General features: G+C 37.4%; 1 protein-coding gene across 2 annotated transcripts; it reads left to right on the forward strand.

The window, feature by feature from the left end:
- Positions 1-2,757: 2,757 nt before the first annotated feature.
- Positions 2,758-25,495, forward strand: MPP6 (membrane protein, palmitoylated 6 (MAGUK p55 subfamily member 6)). Of its 2 annotated transcripts, none has more exons than XM_009865268.1 (11): positions 2,758-2,879; positions 6,804-6,956; positions 13,890-14,042; positions 14,744-14,971; positions 16,160-16,291; positions 18,280-18,379; positions 18,926-18,994; positions 20,009-20,170; positions 21,712-21,914; positions 22,284-22,412; positions 24,677-25,495. In XM_009865268.1, exons 1-11 carry the CDS (start codon positions 2,763-2,765, stop codon positions 24,851-24,853), a joined length of 1,623 nt encoding a protein of 540 aa, XP_009863570.1. In that variant the 5' UTR covers positions 2,758-2,762; the 3' UTR covers positions 24,854-25,495. The 2 variants fall into 2 exon arrangements, with proteins under 2 accessions (XP_009863570.1, XP_009863571.1); XM_009865269.1 differs by having other exon boundaries at positions 2,763-2,861.

Consider the following 25,495-nt stretch of genomic DNA (forward strand, 5'->3'; position numbering starts at 1 on the left):
GATAAGATACTTTTCTGAAAGTGCTAAGGTGGCTCTGCCACAGGAAAGAAAAAACTGAAATTGCTTTAAAGACTGCTACTTGAAATTCCATGTGTATCTACATTATTCTGAAAGATCATTAAAATTAAACCTTGAAACAACATATCTCCTGCTGTTTGTATTTTAATAAGATTTTTTTTCCCCTAGGAATTAATAAACAAAGCCTGTTCCATAGATGCATAAAGAGAGGGTCTATGATAGATTTACCAAAGTATCTTCCCCAGTCCCACCCTATTAAATTGCCTTTAGATAAATGAAATCGTTTGAAAGTACACAAATGAATTTTTTGAACTCTTCATGTTGATAAGGGTGCTAGCTGATTTTCAAGCATACTGAAATATACTTAAGCAGTTTCAGTGCTAGAAGTTGTGAAAACTTTATTAAATAAAGTATTAATTTGAAAATACCCTGTCTAGCTGCACAAAGGCATTCTTGTGAAGCTTAATGTTGCTCTTAACAGTTTATCCTTGATGGTAAAGTGGGGTTTTTTGCAGTCATTTTACCTTTAAATTTGATTATTCTAAGATAGGCAGAGTTCTGAAAAGGGTTTGTATGAAACAGCTTATTAACATGGAGATCTATAAGGAATGTCTTTATTACACACACCTCTGTCAGCAGAGGTGGAATTGCAACTGGTAGTTGAGATGCCTGCTTTGACCTGAAGGAAGCTTTGTATTTTTACTCAAACTGTTTATAAGAACAAAAGCTCTGACATGAAGCCCTTAAAAACAGTTTAAATAACCATTTAAAATATAAAGTAACCGTACTATTCTAATGCCGTATTTATGCAGCACCTAGTACACTATAAATTGGCTAGAAACAGCTGTCTATTTCTGCAAACACTTTAGCTTGCATGATGGCATTAAGTTGTGAACCTATATTTGCGAATTGAGAAAACGTGAAAAAAGGCAGTTGCTGAACTAGTCAAGATATAGGACATACCTGGTTTGAGGAAGATATGGACTATTTCCAGATTGATTAGGTGACTTTATGTGAGATTACTAATGGCACTTAGTCTGTTATAAAGTAGAAATAATATTGGTTCAAAATCTGAAGCCTCTTACTCATGGTTTCACAGAAGATTTGCTTTTTGGAAGAAAGAAGCATGCTTAAAATATATTTTTTAAAAATGCAGTCTTTAACTACGCTGCTGTAGTTAAAATTTGGTGCCCAAGATGATTTAATTGTTGAAAAGTCAGTTCCGCTTGACAGAAAGAATGGCCAGAAAGTATTTTTTGGGATGGAATTTTCTAACAAGAATTGAAATTAGAAAGTAGGTGTTGAGAAATGCTGTTTGTTCTGTTACTATTCAGTGTTTCATAATAGCTTTCATTATAAAGCAATGAAGAAAGTTAAGGGTAAATTCCTGTGTGGGAGGAGGACCATATAGGCTTCCTGATTCTCTTGATATATGGCACCGTGCAACTTGCACAGCATTGCAGTAAACAGTGGTGGTTCCAATGCTTTTCAGCATCTTGGGGATCTCAACAGAATTTATTTTTTTTTTTAGTGTATCTGCATATGTGTCTGTTTGAGCATGCACATATAACTTGGCAGAAGTTTAAAAGAATACTGTTGAGATCAAGAACAGTGTTGGCTACTAAGATAATACTGCAAGATAGGAATATTTAGTAATATGTTGGAAAACAGGGAAAGAAAGTCCATTTACCTTACGAAGGACATTGTAACTGTCTCCAGTGGTGGCCCCTTTTGTGCTCAGCATAGCAGGGCACATATTTGTCTCTGCAAGCTGAGGGCTAGCTGATGTCATTTCAGCTAAGGGCTGCTGCACACATGCACATATGTGTGAGAATTCTGTAATATGTGAACATAATGAACCCGATGCCTAACACTTTGTTCAACTTTATCTTAAATGGGAAGGTTGAAGAACACAGTTGTAAAATAAATTCTTATCACTCATCTCAGTGATTTCATAGGACAAGACAGCTGGGATGCTGGGATTTTCTGGCTTTTTCTTGGGCACCATTGTTCACTTCCCCAATTTGCTGCAGTTCTCTCTGTGAGTCAGTAGATAGCCAGGGAAATCTCCACTGAGGGTACTGGGCAGGCATGATATATTTTGCATTGTCGGATATACTAGCAGTTGCAGTGTGTCGTGGTGCCAGCTTGGTGTTACCATCTGCACCATCTCCACTTAGTGCTGGAGTGCAGTAAGTCAGAACTGGTTTTAAAGGACTGTTGGGGATGGACGCAAGTATCCCTAAGGTAAGAGCTATCTTGGAAGGAAGTTTTTTGGTTTAAAAAAATTGGTCGGGAACTACGCATTCATTTTAAAAACAGTGACATCTGCCTATGCAAGCACTGCAAAACTTGTAATTTTTTGGTGTATACGAGGGCTGGAAACTTCCTCTAAAGAGAGTCATGAATTGAGTCATTAATTAGTTGCTTATACTGTATTTGGAAGATTATGTGTTACTTAAATATACTTAATGTTTGTTTTTTTCAGTCTTTGTCTAGTAGTGAATCTTGAAAAGAATGTGTTGGGCCTGGATTTAAGTTGATTTTGGTGATAAGGGTTTGGATAGATCCTTTATTTCCATCTTTGAAACCAACAAACAGTTCTTTTTTCATTCTGTCCACTTGCTCTCGGTAGATGTTTAACATCTTGGAAGTTAATATTAGGGTGTTTCCCAGAGCTTTTGCTGGTTATGCAAGCTTATTCTGGTCAGTACTTACCTTCTTTTTTTGTTTTGTCAGCAGCCATGCAGCAGGTCCTGGATAACCTTACTGATCTGCCAACATCCACAGGCGCTGAAGAAATAGACCTGATTTTTCTTAAAGGAATCATGGAGAACCCTATTGTAAGATCTCTTGCTAAGGTATTTAAATTTGCTGCTGAGTAGAGTCTGGAAATATTTTAACTCTTAAATTGTTGTGTGAACATTGAGTATGGATTGAAGTATTAATAGTTGCTTTTGTGTATGGTATGTCTAAATAAAAGACTTCAAGAACTCCTTCAAGGTGAAAGTTTGGTATAATGTAATTTCTGTAGATCCTGATTTGTTGTTATATGGAAGATTCTAGAGGTAGGAAAAAAATCAGAGACTCCAGAAATAATGTGGTAACATTGTTTATGAAGAAAGTGTCAAAATACTTTAAATGAGAAGCAGTTGGTTTTAATATTGTCTTGTGACCATTGTTGTGTGCAAAACCCATATGCCTTCTGACTCTTCACATTTTTGCAAAAGACGAAAAGTGAGAGCAATAACCTTCTTTCTCCCATGGCATAACGAAGTTTTCTTTTTGTCTTTGGATCAAAACAACTTTATGATCAGCCCAGTGAATTGTTTTCTACACGCCCTTTCCTGGATCTCAGAATAATGCTGGGACCTTTGATTGTCAGGTCTCCGAGACATGGCCTTAGCTTAGTTTTGATTTAGCATTATGAAAACCTTTTATTTATAGAGAGTAGCAATCAATTATAAATATGTAAAGTGATATTTACAAAAAATCTTTGGACGCTGTAATTAAAATGTGGTTGATTTTACCAGCAAAACATGGAGTCAATATGGCACAGCACTTTACATTCTTTCTTAATCTTGCTTCATAAAAATAAGCTCCTTGCATGATTTAAAAAAACCCAGTTAATTTGAATGTAGCTGTCTCTATAATGTGAATAAACATTGGACAGTAGTGCCCTCTGGGCAGACAAGAAATATTCTGTAAAGCTAAAGAATTATTGTGTAGGAATTTTGGTCAGTATAAAAATCTAGAAAGGGAAACTTCTCATAAGAATTCATCTAGAAATTTACTTTTGTTTAGCTGTTCAAAAAATTGATTGTAAGTGGAAGACATTGCATGGTAATAAACTTAGAAATAATGCAAGTGTCTCATCTGTTAGTGAGATGACTGCAGAGGGAAAGATTTGTGTACTAAATTTCCTAGAGTAAGTAAAAGCATTTTCTTACTTCGAGTTGTTTACAACTTCAGTATCTGCTGCATAGGTCGTCTTTAATTTAATATTTGCCATGGAGAAAGTGTTCATTGCAAAGCGTTTTTTTTTTCTTAACAGGAATTTGTGCTTTAATGACCAATTACAATTATGTGGAATTTAATGACTAGCAGATGTTAAAAAGTGCTTGTGATGGAAACAGATTCTTAACTATAAACTTGCTTTGTCTAGAATGCGGAAAGATTTTAATTGTGTTCATATAGCATGGCTGCACTCATATTTTCTTTTATAATTATTTCAGAATTAAACCCAAAACCTTAGTCCTAACCATCAGAACTATATAAGGACAAGGTCAAAACAACAACGTATTTCATGGAGTGTATATATATTTCATATATATTCATTTGTCTCTAAAAACATGTAAAATGTGTTTTTCTATGAGAAGAGCTAGTTTTAACAGAATAGAGAATTCTCAGGACCCTGAGATGGTCAGATTATTTAAACAGATCCATTTCAGACAAGGCTAGAACTAGAAAAGCTTTTTCATTTTCCTTTATTTGTCAGTTGTTGTTCTCTTCTTCAGACTTGCAACCTTTCTTTGTAGGAGAGGTGTTCCAGCCCTCTGATTACTTTTGGACTGTCCTCTGGACCCACTCCAACAGGTCCATGTCTTTCCTATGCTGAGGTTTATATTCACTCCTAGCTAGTGTTTAGAATTGATATGGTTTTTTTGAAAACAGTTGTTGAATTTGGAGCATGTGTGAATTTTTTTCAGTTTTGCTACTATACTGTCTTATCAAAATTCTCCTCTCCTGGATTTTTAACTGTTCTTTTGAACCTCAACACTTTTATCTTCTTTTCTGCAGTCACACCATTTCTTTTAGTATTGTAAGACAACCTGCAGCATAGCAGGTGAATGCCTACCCCAGACCAAGGAAACATCTTAGGAGTAATGTATAAACATGAAGTCCAGTATTTAGGATGTCAGATTACCTGAGGCAAAAGCCTGGCTATTTGAACATTTGGCAAGTGTAATAAATATTGAATGAATCAAAAGATTCAGTTCAGTGTCACTGTTTCTGAAATGATGAACTGAAATGAAAAAGGTAATAATTACAGTATCTGAGTTAGGTATTCCTTTTTAAATTTTATTTTATTTTATTTTACATTATTCATGCCGCTCCATATTCTGCTCCTCCCCAGCATATTACAGGATCAGAGATTGTTGGCTGTTCCGCAGTGTGTACATGGCCTTGAATGGGCTGTAAAGGATTGCGGATATTTGTGTTTAGATTATACTCCCTGTTAGTGGTAGTATTTTAAAGAAAATGAGTGAGGTTATAAAGGTTTTGCGTTTGGAATACATTTATGGCTGTTCTGCAGCGTGTACATGGCCTTGAATGGGCTGTAAAGGGTGCAGATATTTGTGTTTAGATTATACTCCCTGTTAGTGGTAGTATTTTAAAGAAAATGAGTGAGGTTATAAAGGTTTTGCGTTTGGAATACATTTAAAAGTCAATAGATTTGTGTTTTTACTGGCTGCAAAAGAAGTAAACTTTAAAAGAAGAATATTGTGTACTGTATGTATTATGTAGAGTACAGCATTCCCTTATTAATGAGAATGTGTGTGGGTGCCAAGCTTCCTGTGACTTTGTAATCCTGGTCATTTAGTTTGTGTGTGTTGGTGTTGGGGAATGTTTGAAATGTCTTTCTCTGTGTTAAGTTAGCCCTTCCAATGTTTGATCATCAGTCTTACAGAAATACCATTTATAGATATGAAGTAGAATTTAATGCTCGGATGATTTCCGGAAACAAAAGTTTTATGGTTTTAGCAAAATTTTATTTTAGCATCTGTTTAAAAGCACTAATAATAAAGCAGATATGTGTGGATTACTTTATATATTTGAGACATATATATAGATGACTCACAAATATATCAATTATTTGTTGTGTTCTTATATGTCAATGTAGTTGCTCTTTTTTAAATTTCTTCTTGCCACGGTGTTGTAAATAACCTTTAATTGAGTGCGCTGAGAGTCTTAGTGATTTTTGGCCTTCTCTTATTCCCTGATTTTGTGATGCAGCACTACCTGTAATAAATAAGTGGAGCATTTGGATTTATGAGATGATTCTCTTGCTGCTCAAAGCTCCCACCTTTAAATGAATTTAAGTATCTGCAGTATTTAAGAAAGGATTGTGTCTGCAGCAATAGCTCTGGAAAGAGATGAAAAGTTATCACAGAATCACAGACTGTTTGAGGTTAGAAGGGACCTCTGGAGGGCATCAGGTCTGTCCCCGGTGCTCCAGCACTGGGTTGCTCAGGACCACATGCAACCCTTTTCTTAATGCCTCTGCCTTTGCTGCAGATTTTCCTTTATCATTTCCTTTGGTTATGCAGACTTTCCTTTAGAATTTTTTGTTTTGAAGGTGTTTGAATGGGAGGGGTCTGGAGTAAATGCTTCTCTTGCAGGCTTCATTTTTTTCTCAGCAGATCCCATAGTTCTTTTTTCGTTCTTCTAGAAGGCATCCTTGTACTGGGTTCTGAAACAGAAAAGATCTGAGGTGCTATGCTGTTCCCAGAGGACTATTTGGTGTATATAGCGTAGTGGTTATAGTAAATAAGAACACACAAGGATCTCTGACAGGTGCTGCTTATAAAGTTTGTTGGGTCATGTAGTTAAGCATGCAAAATCCTTCAGCACATTGTGATAAAATACATACAGATTATGCTATATGTATTTCTTTTTGGCTTTCCTGATAAACGTTGCACCAAGAAATTATTTAAAAGGTTTATAAATTGGAACTACTTGAAACTTATTTACAGTATAGTCTTATATATTTAATCTTGCAGGCTCATGAGCGACTGGAAGATTCTAAACTTGAGGCTGTCAGTGACAACAACCTGGAGTTGGTGAATGAAATTCTTGAAGACATCAGTCCCTTAGTAAACAAAGATGAAAATATTGCAGAGTTGGTTGGAATACTCAAGGAACCTCATTTTCAGGTGCCACCTTTTTAACTGCATATTAGCACTTACTGTATCAGTATCGACATATGGATCTAGGAATAATAATGAAACAAAACTGGAACTGTAGCAAACTTTTATATATGGGATTTACTCTGAGTGAAAGGTAAAGCAGAAGCCATGTGGGGTTAAGAATGAGAATGATTCTGTTCTTTGATATCACCTCAAGAGTATCTTCACTGATTATATTAAAATCCACCGGAGTTTGTTATAAATTTTGAACAAACATTTACTTGTATGTGACCAGATTTTCCATAGCAGTTCCCTGAAAGCTTCATCCTTAGAATTTCTAGGTGGACTCAGTTCCTAATACTGGCCATTCTGCATTTCAGTTCAGCTGTTGGCAAGTGTGTAAGATGCGCAGTTTGCAAGAGGTAATGAGCAGAATTCTTCTGTGATGCGATCTGCACTGCAGCTTGAGACTCTGCTTCCCTCTCACTGTTTTTCTGCTTAAGTGAAGTTTTGACATATGCTTGTCAAAAGAAGTTGTTTTTCCATAGCTGCCCTTCTGTTACCAGCTTCTGTACCAACCCTTGAAGATTAGGGTAGGTTCTGGATTTTCTAGGCAGACTTCAGCTGACTTTAGCATTTAGCTACAGGTATCCTGTAGAAAAACACAGGCAAACCTTTTGCCACAGTATAAATGTGTTTCTTTTGCCAGATAGGTATAGAGTCATAAACTTCCTTTGGGTATATGAGTTTAAACACACTTTTTCTAAATTTTCAGTTATACATTTTACAAACGTAGCAAGGCACATTACCATTTAACATAGATAAACACTGGAAATGCTGTCAAGCTGTGTTGTGTCCTGTTGGAAGAGGGAACACCTAAAGAGCTCAGAGCTTGGCTTTTGAGGTTAGTGGCTATTCTGAATGCTGACAGTTCCTCTGCCTCTTCTGAAGAACAATATGTTGGCCTTACTTGTGCTCCTGTTTGTCCAGAGGGGCATCATAGACAAGGGATCAAAGACTGGTTTGGAGACTTACTGGTGAATTAACGTGCAAATCAATCCTTGATGCCTTAGCAGAAATTGGCACTGAAAAAGGAGAGGATGAGTTTGGAGGAATTGGTAGTGACAATGCAAACACATTGGAATTGGGGGAACTGGCGCAGTGACAGGACTGGCAAAGATCCATTGTGTTAGGTAGAGAAACTAAAGCTGACAAGTTGAGAGGGTGAATCAAAAGATGAAAAGGACTTAAGTGCCAAGGAGGCTGACTTTGAAAGGTGCTGTAACAATATCTCTGGAGAGAGATAGCAGAGATCAGTGACCAAATGGGCAAAGAGTCTGTGACGGAGACTAGATACGGCCTGTAGTTGACTGAGATCAAATAAGAATTTTAAGGAGAGTGAGTAACCAATACTAAGGTAAACCCAGCATTCATTCCTGTTCAGTGGTCATGTTTATGGAGAGGCACAACATGATGCTGCTGGTCTGAAGTTACTCCATTAGTTCAGGCTTAAGCGACTTACATATTTAATTCAGAAGTTCTAAAGTGGCTCGTGAACAATAATGTGAATATTTTTCCTATTTCCTGTATTTTTTGTTTTCTGATTTCTAAAAAGCAGACTTGAAATTACATATGTGCTATGTTAACTTTAAATTTAGTTAACTTTTGTAGGTGCTTCCTAATTGTACATTAAAGGTCCATTTAACAAATAGCTTTTATTTTTCTTCCGTGACCTCAGCAGTAGGTATCTAGTGAAGACTGTAAGGCTAGGCAAGCCAACAGTGGTACCTTCCAAATTGTTTTGTGAGGATTAATGATTTGTTGCTCAGACTTCTGAGTGAAAAAGAGCATCATCCACCTGTGCTGTTTTCTCCCATCAGCTGGTTCAGTTGTTTTTTGAATCCATGTGAGAATGTGGCATTCACAACATCCCCTATCAGAGTGGAGACTATGCTATTTTGAGACTGTCTCCTATCACGTCCACTTAATATCACCTTGCTCTTATCTGGGAAGAAAGTGAAGTTTTTCTTACTCAGCTTTTCACGTTACTCATCATTTGAGAGACCTCACTGTCTGTCTGTCTCAAGTAAATAAAAATAAAGGAAGCAAAGCTATTTGTAGCTTCCTAGAGTCATTCACAGCAGCATGGACTTATGAAGTGGTGTAGTAATTTCCCTTGCATCTCCTACTCATTGCGCAAATATATGTGGTATTTGGGTTACCTTTTTAAAAGCTGGTGTATGGAATTAGAAATAGGAATAGGAATGGGAGGTGAATGAAAGTAGTTCACTTGGAAGAAACCTGGAATGATCATCTAGTCCAACTGCCTGATTGCTTCAGGACTGACGAAAAGTTAAAGCATGGTATTGAGGGCATTGTCCAAATGTTTCTTAAACACTGACAACCTTAGGGCACCAACCACCTCTGTTCCAGTGTTTGACCACCCTCCCAGTAAAGAAGAGGTACCTCTAGGCTCAGTAAATTTAGGGGTGAGTTTTTATTTTGAGTTGGTTTTGTACTATTTTGTACTGTTTACACCTCCAAGATACCACTTCCGAGTCTGTCAGTTACTATGTTAGATTAGGATTGTGTTTTCCCTTGCAGTCTGTGTTGAATTTCATTTGCCTTGTTCTCACTTTGCTGCTCATGAGGTAGTCCTGCAGGTTACAATCAGCTGCTTTACTCCTGGAGTAGTTTAGCACTGCCTTGTTGCCATGCCTGGTAACTCTTTCGATGAATTTAACTAGATTTGAGAATCATGATTTCCCTTTATTAAAGCATGTTGATGCTTTCCCATGATCTATTTTGTCCAATCGCAGTGTTTTTAAAAATTAATTTCATAATTATTGCATGTTATGAACAAGATTGCGTGCTGCTTCTTTCGCTATATTGTTGGGTGAGTCATGGATATTCAAGAGAAATAAGCATTTTCTAGAGCTCCCTCATTCATTTGCTTCAAACCTACAATTCGATATGAGAGGAAGAGAATAGACTGTTCGGTGGGTAAGATCGTTAAATGTTGCTCTGAAGAACTAACCTATCTTTCACTCTGTCAGAATTAGAGTTCATTGAAAAAAAAAAAGTCTGAAGCAGCTTTAATGTGTAATTTTATTATTTTCTGAGTGCCTGCTGTGAGGACTTTGGTCTCATTTGCAGAAACAATGAGCAATTTTGGCTGCTGCATGCAGGCAAAAAGCAGCTAGCTGCTTACTTTTTTGAAGTAGTTCTGATGAGGTTTAGTTTTGGGGTGTACTTTTTGGCCCTTCATTTTGTGCTTCCGTTCCCCTTTGGGAGGCAGGCAATGAAGACAACTGACACCAAAGTTGTATTTTTTTGATTAAATATTTTTATTTAACTGATACAGTAGTTACGACCTACTAGAAGAGCTTCTAGGACAATTCGCAGACCAAAATGTGGATACAATATTCGTTCTAAGGCTGCGGGACCCTGTATGTCTCTCTCACTGAAAAGGAAACAGGAAATTAACTGAATGCTCAAGAAATAAGTCCTGTCCTTTCTGCCTGTGCTTGGAGGCACATTCCAAATTTTGCAAGAAGGGAACTGTAAGGAAGAAAGGAAAAATAACAATGTCATTTTTTAATTATAGAAAATGCAATTTGTGTCCTTTCTCCAGTTCAGTAAACAAGCGACGTCGACTTGACTCCTAAAGTTTCATGGACACTACTGTGTAACTGTTTTAGAGGCTGATTCTGTACTTCAGCATGAATTATGCCACTTTATCACAGCATCATCTTAACAGTTGTAACCTACATCAACAAACAAGTATCAAATGTAGTAAAGTCATCAGTGCAATAGCTTATTTTGAAGGTATCATTTAGTGAATTGAAGAACTTTATTTCTTATATGCATTTTTATAGAAGAGTACTGTCGAGAGATCGGCTTCTGGAGTACAGGTGCATGTGTGGTTCTACTGGCAATAAAATACTTAATCTGAAAAGCAGGCGATATTTTCTTCTAATAATTAGCTTTATAGTGGCTAATCATACCTTTAAAATATTTCATTTAGTAAAGTGATCTTAAGTTGCCTCCTGGAGAGATCTTAATAAGGTTATTTTTTTCCACATATTCATGCTTCCTTACCAGCTCCCCTGATTTCCCCAAGATCTTAAAATGTTTCCTCACTTTTCCAGTCCATTTATTAAGTTCTAATACTTAAGGAGTGTTATCAGAGAAGAACAACACATATATAGTGCATAAAAGACAAATGGAAATATCTGAGGCCTCAAATGTTAGGAAGGGAGTTCTGAATTCAAGACCACAGAGTTCTGCTCTTGTGTATTCCCTTCCACCCCAGCCCCCAACTTGTAATTTAACTGTTCTCTTGGATCACAGTTGGGAAAAGCCTCGTGTGTTTAATGTTTCATTGTTTACTGAATTTTGAATTACTTCTTAGATTTTTTTTTTCTTCTACCTGTCAAATAAATACAGTCACAGAAAACTACTGTAAAGAAGTCAGTGTGTTTTAGGTGTATGAATTAGTTCATGCAGTGCCTCGCACAAAGGAGCCATGCTGTCTGCTGCAAGACTGTACTTCCATTGTGCACTATCCCTCGTGATACGCAGAGAGTTTTTATAACACCTTATTCTGGAAACATTGCCTTTTTTCCGTGAGAACCTTCTGCAGTAATCCAGTCTTGGATAGTGAGCTGATCCTGTTGACATACGCTGTACAGGGGAAAACTTTGAACCATTTTATAGTTGTTGATTATTTAGTCCTTGTTGTTTTGCAGACTGTGGTAGTGGTTGTATGAGTGTTCCAGCACCAGTATAGAAAATGTCAGATTCCAGGGGAGCTCTGGAGTTGGAGGAGCACAGGATTCACTTTTTTTGATACCACAGGAAATAAACAGATGAAGTTTGCGCAACTGTATTTCTCAGATCACTCACCTGTTTTACTGAAATAAGAAAGTAACTGAGTGATATAAAATTTTGGGGAGTAATCCAGCACTGGTACAGACCTGTGGCCCCTGTTGCCAGGCACCTTAGTTTTGAGTGTTTTTAGGACTATATGCTGTGACTTGACTGGCTGGAAACAGTCTTGTAAAACTGGTATAGATTCTTGAGTTTCAGAAGTGAGAGTGGGATGGGTAATAAGAGAGGGTAATAAGTTAACCATCGCTTTTTTAAGGAAACCGATAAACTACTTTTTTTAAAGAAAACATTTTATAATTGTGGGCAGCAATGTGCAGTACAGTCTCTGCTAGTCCTTCTGCCATCATGTAAACAGCAGGAAAAAGATTTTGTGATTGAGAAGCAGTTAAGTAACAGATGAAAGAATTCATATTTATCCATAGAACTGAGTGAATAAATAGGACCCGAAGCTGCAATGGGATCGGATTTAAGAACTGCAGAATCTCACAGAGCATGTTAGTTTGAAAAGGATGATAGGGACTGTTAGCTGAGTAGTAATTTTTGGCCGAGGATCAGATTATAAACTATAAATTATATGACTGTTAAGGGCAGGGAGGTGTACAAGCATGGTTGTGTAATGCTCCATGAGAAATCCGGTGGTTTGTGGCCAGAAATTTTGGGAACAATTTGTTCCAACATGTGACCAAAAGAGAAAACTGGAAGTATCATACTTGTGTCCCTACCTGTTTTTGTCAGTGGTAATGTGTTAAAATGCGTAGTTGATGCTACTTGATTTAATTTTGGAAATGTGGAAAGATCCAAAAATGTTGCTTGCAAACATTGGCAAGGAGAGATCTGTTCTGGTTTCTGGATTGGATGTGTCTTGGATAATGAAGAATTAGAAATTGCTACCATCTGACAGCTGCTTGATTTAAGTAAATTATTGATTTTCCTATTTAGTTTTATTTAATGTATGTCCACAGTATCAGAGGAGCCACGATAAGCAGCTGTCTTTACAGTCTTAATGGCAGGGGCAGAATTGGTGACTTAGTACCTCCTTGTAGCCTCAAGTTGAAACAGCAGCAGGGTCGTCGTGTAATGGGCAGACAACGTGACTGTTGAGCTTTGGGACACTTCAAGGGCTCATGTGTTGAGCTTAGCACTAAACTAATGTGTTAGTACAAGAGGTGGCTTGTAGAAGGATGGAGCAGACTGCACAGCATTAATGGTTAAATTTGCTTAAATGTTGCCTGTGCTCCTGCTCTGCTTTCTGGTAGTCTGCTGTCTTTGTCTGGCATGTGCGTGTCGCTGTCAGTGATAGTCACTATGATGCCTTCTCTTTTGAGCCACTTATTCGACACCAGTCAGTGATCTGACTGAAGAGTGTATCTCAAGAGGTCACTGTTTGGAACAAAGCTATGCTCTGTGACGCCTAGTAGGCATCTCCTCTACTTGCTTCTTTTCGTCTTTATGTATCTGCTTGGTGAAAATAGTTAACTGTAAGGTTTGAGCTTTTGTCTTCCAGGAGGTTATTTCTGTCAGCTTGGATTCTTTTGGTGTGAGAATTCTGCCTTGGCTTTATCAAGCAGAACACACTCATTCTGCAGAGTGCTAGAAATCCTTGCATACCTGTAATTATCCAAATTACTGTGGAGGAAAATTTTATTACATTAAATACAAGTATCTAATTATGAGTTATATTCCTTTTTTTTTACAGTGGGTTGTTCGTTTACTTTAACCATTTGCTCATTTACTTTCTGATAAGGTGAAAGACTATTTTAGGTACTCCTTTTTTCATCTTCTTCCCTGGACGATTACATATTCCTCCAAAATTCATAACATTTCTTGTGTACTTCCTTAAGAAGAAGCATTTGTATTTACAGAAGAGAGCATATTTGCCAAGATGTTAAGCTTATCAATCCATGTGAGTCCTTGTATGTCAATTTTTGCTCCATTCCCTGTGAAGCACAAGTTTTATGATATGGACCAAAAAGGGCAGATTCAGTGGTTATTCACCACTAAATCCTTTTGCAGATGGTTATTTCATGATTTATTTTTTTTTAAAAGGCTGCTTCTGTTTCTTTGCAGTCACTCTTGGAAGCACATGATATTGTGGCTTCAAAATGTTACGATTCCCCTCCTTCTAGCCCAGAAGTCAATAATTCCTCAGTGAACAACCAGATTGTTCCAGTAGATGCTATTCGTATCCTTGGAATTCACAAAAGAGCAGGAGAACCACTGGTAAGTAATTATAGAATCATAGAATCATTAAGGTTGGAAAGGACCTCTAAGATCGTCAAGCCCAGTCATCAACCCAACATGACCATGACCACTAAACTATGTCCCAAAGTGCCACATCTACATGTTTTTTGAACACCTCCAGGGATGGTGACTCCATCACTTCCCTGGGCAGCCTGTTCCAGTTGAAGATCAGCGTGTCTTTAATTTAAAGCGTGAGTTAAAACATTTGCGTGTGCCTAATTTCTTGCATTATGTTTTAATTATTTCCTTTATTCTCCTGTGTAATTTAATGGGTGATAGGATCAGTATTGAGAACTTGAAATACAAAGATATTTGTGTGCTGTCCATCTTGTTCTCTCTGAGAAATTATGAGACAGTGAATGGGCAGTCACTAGGCTGAAAGACTTGCAAGCATAACTGGCTAACGCAACATCTTGTGTGGTTCTGATACACAGTGACGGGATTGCGTGTGTTCAGGAACAACATCGTCATTGTTCAGTTGTATGAAAACCTTGTCTGAAAGCACTTTTGTGTCACTTGACACCTGTATATTAGGAACTCTTACACTGTAGTAACTATTACTGTCTGTTTTCATTGGGGTAAATAAAACGTCCCACAGCTGTATATTTTTACTTGAGATAATGGTCAAATGAAATTGAAATTCAAACAACGGTAAACTAGGTGTCACCTGCTTCTTTCAGGGTGTTACGTTTAGAGTTGAGAACAATGATCTGGTAATAGCACGAATTCTTCATGGTGGAATGATAGATCGACAAGGTCTTCTGCATGTAGGTGACATTATTAAAGAAGTGAATGGCCACGAGGTTGGAAACAACCCAAAAGAACTGCAGGAACTGCTGAAGAATATTAGTGGCAGTGTCACTCTGAAGATTCTCCCCAGCTACAGAGACACTGTTATCCCTCAACAGGTCAGTAGCACATTTCTAACAATTCTGTCAAAAGAACCTCTGCTTTATTACGTAAGATTATTTTTTAAGAGTTTTGGATTAGACATACTTTGATTATTTTGTGTCTTTAATGCTAGCAGGAAGGCTAAAATACAGATACCTGTATTCACCTTCAAGAACATTTTGAAAATGGGTTTATTTGGTAGGTTAATACCTCACCTAATATGCCCGTCTAAAAACTGCTAATTAGTATCTAAGATTGATAAGCATTTGTATACTACATATAAACCATGTTTCGACATGCAGTGACCTCTGATGACCTAGCCACAATCACACCTAACTGCAGTGAATTGCGTGTCTTTATACATGATCACTGTCCAAGTAATCTGCTTCACAGAATTCAGGGACATACTGAATTAAACAGATGAGCTTAAACTCCCTGACTTAAGTAGGAACGTGGATGGTGGCTATTCCTTATCCTTTTGTTGTTGCTGTAGGCTGTCAATTTCTCTGCTGTCGAAGTAAATTATTGCTCTAAATCAGTGCCTTTGAAACGTCTTGTAAGACACTCCACTCCTTCAGGTAGTGATCTTAATGTCCGTGACTATAACAGACTTGGCTTAACACTGAGTAGATGCTGAGGGAATGTGCTGTATCTGGGGCAGGGCGCTGCTTCCTTTGTTCCCCAACCTCACAGAAAAAAAATCAAAGATGCTTCCAGCTTACTGATGCGACTTACTGTTTCTTCCCCTGCATCAAATTTGAGTCTTAAGCAGTCACATATCTTACGTGTTTTAAAACATTGGGTTCATGGCAAAAATAATTCGTAGGATTCCACAAGCCTTGAAAACAGTGCTCACATTCTGAGATCGTTTTTGTATTTTTAAGTAATTTAAAGCCAGGATACTGAGTTGTATATACTGAAATGCAAAAAATTAGTGTTTTTATAATACATTGTCCAAATAGAATACTTGAGGTTTTATTTCTATCATGAAGCTACTTCAGCCAAGGTTTACACTGCTAATTATTCTACTCTCTCAGCTGGTATATGCCAGTTTTTTCTGTACATCGTATTTTACTTGCCAAATGCAACTTTAATTATGTCAAACTTTTTATGCTGTAGGTAGAGACATTAATTCAGTTTGACAGATAAATTAGTAAGAATGTATTATATAATGTTTAAGCTTTGTAAATTTTTACGCATTTCAGGTTTTTGTGAAGTGTCATTTTGATTATAATCCGTATAATGACAACCTCATCCCATGCAAAGAAGCAGGTTTGAAATTTTCTAAAGGAGAAATTCTTCAGATTGTAAACCGAGAAGATCCAAATTGGTGGCAGGTTGGTATAAAGTTTTTTTAAACTAATAAAACCCAAAAAGCTCTACTAGTTGCCTTATAAATGCTTTAAATTGTGATCTACTTCCATTTAGCAGTAGATATAAGAAAAAATATTTTCACTGCAATCCAATTTCAAGCAAATATCAAGATCCTAACAATTGAAACACTAGAGAAAATTGAATGGTATAAACTGTATACATAAAACTCATGTTGCTCTTACTGCTATTTATTTGTCTTTGTTGTTGTATCATAAACCTAGGCATTCCAAAATCAGTTTTAAGTGGAGAATTTCTAGCAGAAAGTCTTAGTTTGACTGTGTTAATTGTGGTAAGCCTTCCCTGACAGCTACTGTGGAAGAAGTGGACCCCTTCCTGAGTGCTCAGAGTTGAGGAGAGAGAGAGGGAAATTAACCATGTGGATTTGAAGAGGGGTGAGAATAGCTGTTTGGAGAAGCTGTATCTTTTATTTCTGCAGTGGTGGTCAGTGTCTGTGAGCTGTAACATGCATGTTCATAATCAAAGTGTTTGGCACTATTTCGAATATTAACAGTTCATCCTGCTTTTAAGGTTGTATTTCCACATTTAGTCCTTCAATAGAAATGTAATCCAGTGCTTAATGCTATTTTTCGTTTTTCTAAGACACTATACAAACAACTGAAAATCATCAGTGCCTTTGAAAGTGGGACAAGTGAACCTTTAAGAGACTTTCTCAACCGAAATACTCAGAATTGCAAGAGGGAATGGCAATCTGGCAGAGTTTAGCATTATTCCCTTTCTATCTCTAAATTGCTCACTCTTTGCCAGTAACAATACTGAGCTAAATGTTACTTGAGAGCAATATATATATATAAATGACTTCTTTAAAACCAGCAAAAATATTTGAATATACATCAACAACTGTTGCTAAATTCTGTTGTTGCTTGTCAGTAACAGTAAGAAAGAGAATAAAATGAAGAAAGGCAGAAAACTTACTACTGCCAAGTTATGTAGTTTCAGAAGTTAGACACTCCAAAACTCCGGAGTAGTTTGACATTTAGCTTACTTGCTGTTTTCTGTATTGCTTTTCAAATTCTCCAGTTGTAACTTGTGGGAGTCCAGGAGAAATAAAACTTAAACACTCTATCAGTGGTAAAAATGAAATGCATTAAACCAGTGCAGTGTGTTGCAAGTATTGCTATGCAGATCATGCCACTGGGCAAAAAAAAAAGTTATTTTTTCCTTGTGGTTTCTGGAATTGCTAGACTGTTACTGAAAAATTGCTCACTATAAAAAAATCAAGTTAGTCATAGGTAAAAGCATACAAGTCGAAAAGCAAACAGTTCCTGTTAACAAGAGACAGGCCAACCAATTAACGGAGAAAAGTAGTAACATTTTCTAACTGTGTGTTTGTATGTGTTAAGCTTGCTGAGAAGTGAGCTTGCCATGAAACTATTTTACAGAGAATCTTAGCCAAACTTGGATTACTAGGGATACTTAAGTTAGTAAGGTTTTAAATCTGTAGTTATTTAGTGCAAAAAATTTGAAGACGGGACTAGGCATGTGTTACTGACATTCACTGTGTAATGGTAGTTTATAAGCTGCACTGGAACCTTTTTGGAGCAGCTCAAGAATAGAAAAATAAGTGTACTGTGTACTAGAAAGTCCTGAGTTGTGTCGCTTGAGAGTTCAACGTCTGGAGCCATAGAATTCCCTTCAGTATTTTGATGCCAAAAGTTTATGGCTCTAGGAGCTTATTAACTTAATGGAAATCAGTAATGAATCTTGTATCTGTTTTAGTTAAATTTCCTGAATTTTAATACTTAATGACAAGATACTGTTACTATAAGACAGAGTTTTAATATCCACGTTTGAGTTTCTAAGTTTTAGTAGTAAATGTGTCAGTACTCACCACTGAGAAGCTCTGGCAGTGTGAAAGACAGTCAACACAATATTGATGAGAAATATGCTTCTCACAGGTCACCTATGATTTTTTTATTTTTATTTTTTGCAGGCTAGTCATGTCAAAGAAGGGGGAAGTGCAGGGCTTATTCCTAGCCAGTTCTTGGAAGAGAAGAGAAAGGCCTTTGTTAGGAGGGACTGGGACAACTCAGGTGAGATTTAACAAATTTCAGGAACAGTTTTTGCTCTGACTCCATTTGTTTTGCTTTTCCTGCCTTCATCAGTACTAGAAAACTGCTGCATGAGAATACATAGATTATTGCAAAATGCTAATTATTATATTTTGGCTGTGACTGAAGGACAAAAGCTAAAGTCTGTGCTTAGTCTTCACAGGTACATTAATCGCTTTTGCCACCTGCTGATGAAAAACTAAATGAAGTGGGGAAAGCATAAGAATTTGCTCTTTCTTTAAATTATGTTTCTATAGTATGCACTGAAAGTTAATTGACTGAACTTGTTTGGATTTTTCTGCTGCTTTTTACAAAGCTTTCCAGGAAAATTACTTTTTTTTCTGTGTGCTTGGTTCTTACTATACCATTTGAAGGGTATGAAAATAGATGTGATCTCCTGTCCTAGAACATAAAATTTTAAAACAGTCCTTGTAAATTTAATTAATCTAAACATCCATATGTTCACATAAATAAGCTTTGAAAAAACACATTTAACAAAAATGATGAGTTTGTCTCTCTTTATTCTAGGGCCTTTCTGCGGAACAATAAGCAGCAAAAAAAAGAAAAAGATGATGTATCTCACTACAAGAAATGCAGGTATCTCTTAATGTTATATATGAGTGAAAATTCTCTAGGCTTCTAGACTTGCAGAGTCTATAGTGTATCCAAAGCTATAAGATTTGCAATAAAATACTTGATTATGAATTTGATAGATCAAATAGTTTTTATGGTTTAAAAGCCATAGTGACCAGCAAAGATGTGGTGGTGCCGAGTACACCTTTTGGTAAATGGAAGTCAGATAAAAATTGTGTGTTAAAAGAGGAAAAAAGTGAAAGCTTCATTGCCAGCAGGCTGAGGGATGTGATCCTTCCCCTCCACTCTGTGCTGGTGGGGCCACACCTGGAGGATACTGGGCTTCTCCGCAGTGCAGGAGAGATGAGGACGTGCGAAGATGAAGGGACTGGGGCATCTCTCCTGTGAGGAAGGGCTGAGAGAGCTGGGGCTGTTCAGCCTGGAAAAGGCTCTGCGGGATCTCATCTGTGTGTACCAGTACCTGAAGGGAGGGTGGCAGCAGGACAGAGCCAGGCTCTTTTCAGTGGTGCCCAGTGACAGGACCAGAGGCAACAAGCAGCAACACAGGACGTTCCCTCTGAACATCAGGAAACACTTTTTCACTGGGAGGGTGACTGAGCACAGGCACAGGTTGCCCAGAGAGGTTGTGGAGTCTCCTTCCTTGGAGCTACTCAACAGCCGCCTGCATGTGGTCCTGAGCAGCCATCTCCAGGTGGCCCTGCCTGAGCAGGTGACCTCCAGAGGCACCTTCCAACCTCAGCCTCTTTGTGATTATGTGAAAGCTCACTAATTGTTAATGACAGTTTTACCACTCTGATCAATCCTGAATTTCCTCCTTGGAAGTAAAGGTAATAACCTGACATTGTGCTGTCCGTGAAGGGGTAATTATTTTATTTCCATACCAGTTTAAAGCACAAAAGCTCATATCAGACTTTGAGTACTATATTCGCATATAGTCTGTTGATATATAGCTGCTTTTTTTTTCTCCTTACAGTACTGACTGTGTATTAACTATTTTTTGTACATTTCTCAATGTAGAATTTGATCGTCATGAAATCCAGATCTATGAAGAAGTAGCCAAAATGCCTCCTTTTCAGAGGAAAACACTGGTCTTAATTGGGGCCCAGGGAGTGGGGCGAAGAAGTTTGAAGAACAGGTTTATAGTACTGAATCCTACTAGGTTTGGAACTACAGTGCCATGTAAGTTGTTGGCATTCCTATTGCAGTATCGGGGTAGGAGTAGTTTTGTTGGAGCATAAAAATTGTATAGAATGGGGAAAGGAAAGGTTCTTCATCTTATGATGACAGTGAGAATATTTGTACTTAGCAGTTAAGTGTTACTGATGCTGCAGAAAAGGCAATTTCTGTATGTGCAGTACCTCAGTCTGCAGGGTTTCTCTGCTGTCAGTCACTATCAGCTACTGAGGAGATTCTAGAAGTTCCTTATAGTCTTACGTAATGAACAGCCAGTGGAGTTTGTCAGCTCTGCTGTTCAGAAAATCTTCCATCCGTAGAAGCATCCTAGGCATTACAGATTGTTACTTTAGAAGTAGAAATGAAGGGAGAAGCAACAAACTTGAATAAATCTGATGTGTTTGTGATCTCCGGGTTTTGTATGATAATCTGATATTTTAATACATCTAGCATCAGGCCCGTGGTCTTTCTTTTTCATTCCCTGTGGACTTCAGAAGAAAACCTCCTCCCTTACTGAAATACCGTTTTCTTGTCTTCCTTCCAGATAGTTACTTTGTTCATTCACAACATGTTTATTTTTTTAACTGCCCCCTCCTGTCTGACTGCTGACCAGAGAAGTCCAGCCTTGCCTACATTATTATTCTCTTGCTACCTGCTTTTCAGAATTTCAAAACCAGTCTGTTCCCCCTTTTTTTTTTGTTAGCGAGCAAGGAGTAGGTCTGATAATAGGGGAGGGACAGGTGTGAAGAGTAAATGGTGCAACACGAGAGAACCAGTCTCTCTCATTTGTTGAATCTCTAACACCAAAGCGGGCCAGAACTGGTGTGTGGGACTGATAACAAGGATGACTTTTTTTAAAGAGATCTTCCCCTGGAAATCTCATTATTTTCTTATTATTTTATCAATATAAACTTTTCATTACTTATAAAATATTCCCTTTAAAATCAAAAATTACTTTTTTCTCTAAAATGCTATATAGATGCTTATGCATGTGCCTATATAAGTAGTACAACACTGTTAAAATGCTTGAACTTGGAGCTCTTCAACACCCTTTAAAGGCATAAAAATTAACTTTTCCAACCAAGCAATCTGACATTCTAATCACACACATGCAGTACGTAGTTTATTATATACAGAACCTCCTCTTTGCATTTAGATTTGGAGTACGAGAATCAGTAATCTTAGCTGGCCTCAGATTCTTTGATTAGAAGGAAATTCTTCCAATTATTCACAAATGAGTATGTGTGGGGTTTTTTATTGGGGCTTGGTTTTGGTGTGGTTTTTGCTGTTTGGGGTTTTTTTGGTGGCTTTAATAAGCAAATGGGCGGGTAAGCAGCATATAGGAAGGAATAGAAATAAAGAGAACAAGAAGGGCTGTGCTCGGTTTTGAGATTTAGTCTAGATAATTAATCTATATATGGAACAATTATAATTGTATACTCACGTGTATTATACTCTTACCCTGACTTAACAGGCAGTCCGGTCTTACATATGTATTCCAAATATCAAAAGAAAACATTAATTGCTATTTTAAATATTTTGTTTAGTTACTTCACGGAAGCCAAGGGATGATGAAAAGGATGGACAAGCGTACAGATTTGTGTCACGAGCTGAAATGGAGACGGATATTAAAGCTGGCAGATACTTAGAGCATGGAGAATATGAAGGAAATCTTTATGGCACCAAAATTGATTCCATCCTTGAAGTTGTTCAGACAGGAAGGACCTGCATCTTGGATGTGAATCCACAGGTATACTGCTTATTACAGCGTAGAAACACAATGTTGAAGAGGTTTTGTCTTTTAAATTTGAAGACTTCTTATCTAGTTTAAAAATTACAGTATCAGCTGGATTCTTGAATTTGTGGCACTTACTTGGAATCAGTTAGAAAGATGGAAAAAAGCAAACTCAGACTCTGCATGGAAGAGTCGTCTTGCAGAGTAGTAAATAATCTCTTTAGCCAAGGAAGGAGTTTCTAAAAACAGAAGTAAGAATCTTTTCTCATGTGTTTCTGCCCATTGTAACAGAATAGTTTTGCAGTGCCCCTTTAAGTAACGGGAACATGTGGTGACTCATTCTGAAACTTAGGTGTTTGGTTTTATTTTTTTATTTGCTTCTAGGCACTGAAAATACTGAGGACTTCAGAATTCATGCCCTACGTAGTGTTTATTGCTGCTCCCGAGTTGGAAACTTTGCGGGCGATGCACAAGGCTGTGGTAGATGCTGGAATTACAACCAAACTTCTCACTGTAAGCAGATTATTTCATATTCAGTTTGATTTGAACAGGATGTTCTTAGATATTTTATTTTTTTTACCTTTTAGATGGAATTTGTTCTGGAACTCATGTCTTTTATTAAGGTTAGGCAAGACTTTTGCTGATTACTTAGTAGAAGTTAATCAAATAGCATGTATAAGGCAGAGTGCTTCTTTCTTAAAAATAGGCCTCTTAAAGGAGAAGTGTTGATTACAAAAATTACTTGTCATGTTTCTTTGGAAGTGCCATCTTTGATTTGTAGAAAATAGCAGATACTTGGTATTGGTAATTGCCCTTTCTGTAGATGTCTTTCCTTCACTTTTGCCATGTCTCCCCCCGAAAAAAGTTTTGTTCAGGTTTGTCTTATATAGAAGCTCTAATTCTTAGGGTTGACACTGCAGCCTGCGTAACAGTCCCAACCAGCCAGGAACAGAGTGCAGCTGGGCCGTGCTGCTGCTGCACATGCTGCACCGAGAGTGGCCGGGAGCTGCCAGAATAAGAAGTGTTGAATAGCTGCCCATCCCCTTAAGGTCCTTGGATTTATCACGCAAAGCGAAGTGGCACATTTTCCTCATTTAGATCTTCTTTCCTTTTCTGAGGCACAGTGTGTAGCAGAGGGAACTAAGGCAGTGCAGCAAATTGTGAATATTCTGGACAGGCATGAACTTTCCCAGCTGCAGGACCAAAGCAAGAAGAGCCAGACTGAGCAGTTAAAAAAACACCCCTATCCTCTGTGCTCTGCAGTACACCTTCCCCAGCTGAGCAAAGCTGTGCTTTGCTGACAGCTCACACGGGTAGTGCTGCAGCTTAGATAGCAATGCCCAGGGGGCATTCAAAGCAATAAATTTGGCAGTGGGTTAATTTTCACTAAATGAATGTAAGATTTTTAGTCTTACTTTCTTCCACTTCTTTTCAAACCTCTGAGGTCCCATCCTCTTAACCATGGGAGAGACTGCCCAGTCCTAGACGTAGATTCTTGTCTTGGCCTTACAGGTTCTAGTAGCTCTGTGGATGCTCCACCTTTCCTTCTCCCTGCTCCAACTGAACCCTGAATTTTGTGATGTATATACAAGAAGGCAAGGTTAAAACTGTCCAGACAAGTGTAAAAACAATTTTCTTCACTTCCTAGTATTTGATTCCCTAAGGGACATCCTCACCTTTGTTTTGCTTGTCCTTATGAATAATGAAGAGGATAGTTATATTTAAAACATAGCTTTATGTATCTGGGCAGATTCTAAATCATATCTGTACACATGTACATACAGAGTATGATTTCTCATTTCATATTCCTGTACTTCCTGAACAAATGAAAACCAAATTTCATTTAAAGTACTACTTTCTACTTGCCAGTGGGTTTGTACATTATTTCTAGCATCCTAAGCCATTCCATTGCAAAAATTCTGACTCTTGTGGTGACACATTTGCTTGTCTCCTTCATTTATTCTGAAAGAAAGGCTATTCACTTGTTTTCTCATTTTGAAAATACTAAAATAAATATCGTCAAGGGGACAAATCTCATAACCGCTTACAAAAATTGCTTTTGTGCAATACAGAGGAATTTTCTCAGAATGTAGGAGTACTGAAACTTCAAAAAGTGCTTAGTGGCACTATTTTATGAAGACTTAATAATGTACGAATATAATTTGTGCAGCTTACGTCTGAACTAAAATAATGCAGCAGTGGTTTACAAATGAGGAACTGAGGTCAGGTGAGCAAGGCTGAAATGTAACCTCTAAAAGCAATAAGGTATTGTAGAGCTTTATTCCATTAGAATCGTATGTTTCATTGTCTTTCATTTCATACCAAGTTAGATTGTTGGATTTTTTGGTGCTTTCTGTGGAAATAAAAAAGGGCACAAATAAATGATTGATTCAGTTGTGCCTAAAACACAAATTTTATTCTGATTGGATCGTCAGTTGCACATACAAAATGATTAACTGCCTGTTGTGCATACCAGCCCAAGTTCATGTGCTTCTAGTGCCTTGCTTAAAAATTGCAAGATTTGTAAACATTTAGTTCCCATAGTTGACATAACTAGCACAGCTCACAACTTTTTCAGCCCTTTCAATGCATTTTTGCTTAAGTTCTGTCTGGATTTACTGTAATTATATATATATAAAAATAACTTTAATTATTTTTAAAACATGCTTGGAATATATCTTCTGGGTCTCAATGTGTAATGAAGGGCCGCTTTTTCTGTATTTATAAGAATTTGCTGAGAGTTACAGTCTCGGTAACCTTTAAAATCTCTTCAACAGGACACGGATTTGAAAAAAACAGTGGATGAAAGTGCACGGATCCAGAGAGCGTACAACCACTACTTTGATCTGACCATTGTAAATGACAACCTTGACAAAGCCTTCGAGAAGCTACAGACTGCCATCGAGAGACTGAGGCTGGAGCCGCAGTGGGTGCCCATCAGCTGGGTGTACTGAGGTTTCTCGGGAGGAGCTCAAGTAACAAACAAAATCAGCTGCAGCAAACACGCTCGCGTGATGTGTAGATACCGACGCTAACCTACGGCACCTGTGCATTTTTAATCTGTGTATATTCCAAAGTACACTATTCTGAATTTTTATAAAAATGTTAGAAGGGAAAGTGTACTTAAATATGTAATTTATTTTAATTTTTCTAACTTTTTACAGATAACCTTTCTATTCATATCACATGAAGGAAATGCGTTTAAGCATTTTTATATGTTTTGATTTAGTACCTTTGCCTTTTTCATCTAAGAAACTTTCAGTCATTCACTTCAGCATTTACATCTTGGTCTTACATTTTCACTGTGATTAAAAAAAGGATACTTGAAACAATTTTTGTAAAACTTGTTAATGTCAGTGTTTAACTGGTCAAAAGTCTATAGCTCTTATTAGGAAAAAACACTAATTTCTTTGTTTTTTTTTTCTTCCTTATAAAAGTAGTAATTTCATGGGAGCAGAATTTTAAATATTAAAAGCAGCAACCAACACACAGCTCCATTGCTCCAGCTTCTTTTGGCTTAATGTTGGTGCATTCTTGATATTTCAGAAATTCTTGATGTCTCTTGATTTAGACAACTGTTGTGTAGGTTCCCTTAT

This window comes from Apaloderma vittatum, unplaced genomic scaffold (assembly GCF_000703405.1).
Source record: "Apaloderma vittatum isolate BGI_N311 unplaced genomic scaffold, ASM70340v1 scaffold5522, whole genome shotgun sequence".
NCBI classification, from domain to species: Eukaryota; Metazoa; Chordata; class Aves; order Trogoniformes; family Trogonidae; genus Apaloderma; species Apaloderma vittatum.